This window comes from Branchiostoma floridae, chromosome 8, assembly GCF_000003815.2.
Source record: "Branchiostoma floridae strain S238N-H82 chromosome 8, Bfl_VNyyK, whole genome shotgun sequence".
Classification (NCBI taxonomy): domain Eukaryota; kingdom Metazoa; phylum Chordata; class Leptocardii; order Amphioxiformes; family Branchiostomatidae; genus Branchiostoma; species Branchiostoma floridae.
Window position 1 is genome coordinate 10,804,436 of NC_049986.1, and position 1,880 is coordinate 10,806,315.

Consider the following 1,880-nt stretch of genomic DNA (forward strand, 5'->3'; position numbering starts at 1 on the left):
TTTCGAAAGCCTTCCGAAGTTAAAGAGATTATTGCTCACATTCAATCAAGTAACGGGCGTCGAACAGGACTCGTTTGATGATCTCAAAGCGCTTACCGATGTCAATTTGTCCTATGACAATCTGACAAGACTGCCGTACGGTCTTTTTGGGAAGATGACATCGCTGCAGGAATTCGATTTAAGAGGGAATCTTTGGAATTGCAGCTGTGAGGTGATGTGGCTTGTGCAGTGGATGCGTGGCAACATGCGGAGTGATACAAGAGAACTCTGCGGTAAATGCGTCAACCCGAAATCTGAGAGAGGGAAGTTCCTCTGCGACATAGTCCCAGAAGAAATCAACTGCTCCGTGCCTCGGATTGCTAAACCAGTAGACACCGTAAACGTTTCAGTAGGGGACAGTGCTGCTCTGAAATGCAAGGCGGGCCAGGAAACTGCTATCAGCTGGATAACTCCCAACGGTACCACGATTCGACACGGATCCTTCCGCGTCAAGGTCAAAGTTTACAATGATGGCACCAACACGCTAAACATTACCAGAGTGACACTGACAGACGCCGGAGTCTACCGATGCGTGGCCAAAAACACTGTAGGGAGTGACAGCTATGCCACCATATTGAACGTCACTGGTAGTGTCTTGCCTACCTACATTGCAACAGAAGTCCCAGTATTAGAGGAACCGGCTCAAACCGAAGACACGTTCGATGCTTCTATCTGTGTCGTACAACAGGACAACAAATCGTCCACAAGCTCCGCACCACAGTCTAAAGCCAATACGACTTTTCCTCCGACCGTAGATATCAGAATAAGACCTAAAGGACCAACCATCAGATTAGACCCTCCACAAAATCCGATCACATTTGCTCCTGACCCTAGCGATGACAGTTCATCAGATGATAGCAATAGTTCCAAAGTAATAGACCATAAAACGTACGTCATTGCTTCCATTGCTGGTGTGGTTGGGCTAGGATTCATCATCTGGATTATATTCCTAATAGTTGCCAAGTGTCCAAGAAAAAGGAACCGGGACCACAAGCCTAAACCACACCAGAGCATGTTCGCCAAGAGGACTGGTAAGAAAAGGAAGAAGAAGAAGGTTTCATTCCAAACGTCTGAAAGTAGAATGTCTTGTCTAAGACAGCCCGAGAAGGAAGAGGTGATCACTGAGATTCCAGAGGTCTTCAGCGTGTCTAGTAACTGTAACGGCATCGTGCCTGGGATCACACCTTATGAAAACATGACTCTAAACCCAGCATCAGAAACAATTGTTTAGGTACAGGATGTAAATAATGTAGAGAATGCATTTGAACCGGATGACCAGGGACACGGATTTGGAAGTACAACCACAACACGCTTACCAATATTTCGTACACGTTTATCAACAGTGCTATATTGGGCAGTGTCAGTGCCAAATGGAATAATGTTATTACACCAGATCTGTTTAGATGGGCAAATTAATTAGATTACAACGTATACCCAATGGGGTCGTCTCTTGTACATGCAATAAGCAAGGCTGCCGTGCGGTCTAGTGACTACTTTTCCCCGCCATAATTGTGCTGAGTAATATACTCACTGGAGTTTGTAAGGTTGTCGCTATGTATAATCGTTACTGAATGTGGTGATAAAACATCATAGATATACCATGTGATATAATTTGCGTTTAAAAGATTATAGTAAATTATTGTGTGCTAGCAGGACTAGCTGTATGAAGTATACAATTTAGACGTTAAGGTAAATGCTGTGCTAAAGAATATTGAATTAAAGATAGTGTGCCCTGACCATGGATATAAGATTTTTACAATGAAATGCCGTCAGTATTAATGCTGTTTCGTGCATCCTTTTTTTTCACAATTCCAAAATATAATTTTACATTTCGGACTGCT

General features: G+C 43.5%; 1 protein-coding gene across 1 annotated transcript; it reads left to right on the forward strand.

The window, feature by feature from the left end:
* The first annotated feature begins 6 nt into the window (after positions 1–6).
* LOC118421414 (leucine-rich repeat-containing protein 4C-like) lies at positions 7–1,565 on the forward strand. Its single transcript, XM_035828685.1, has one exon. It carries the CDS (start codon positions 155–157, stop codon positions 1,268–1,270), a length of 1,116 nt encoding a protein of 371 aa, XP_035684578.1. The 5' UTR covers positions 7–154; the 3' UTR covers positions 1,271–1,565.
* The last annotated feature ends 315 nt before the right edge of the window (positions 1,566–1,880 follow it).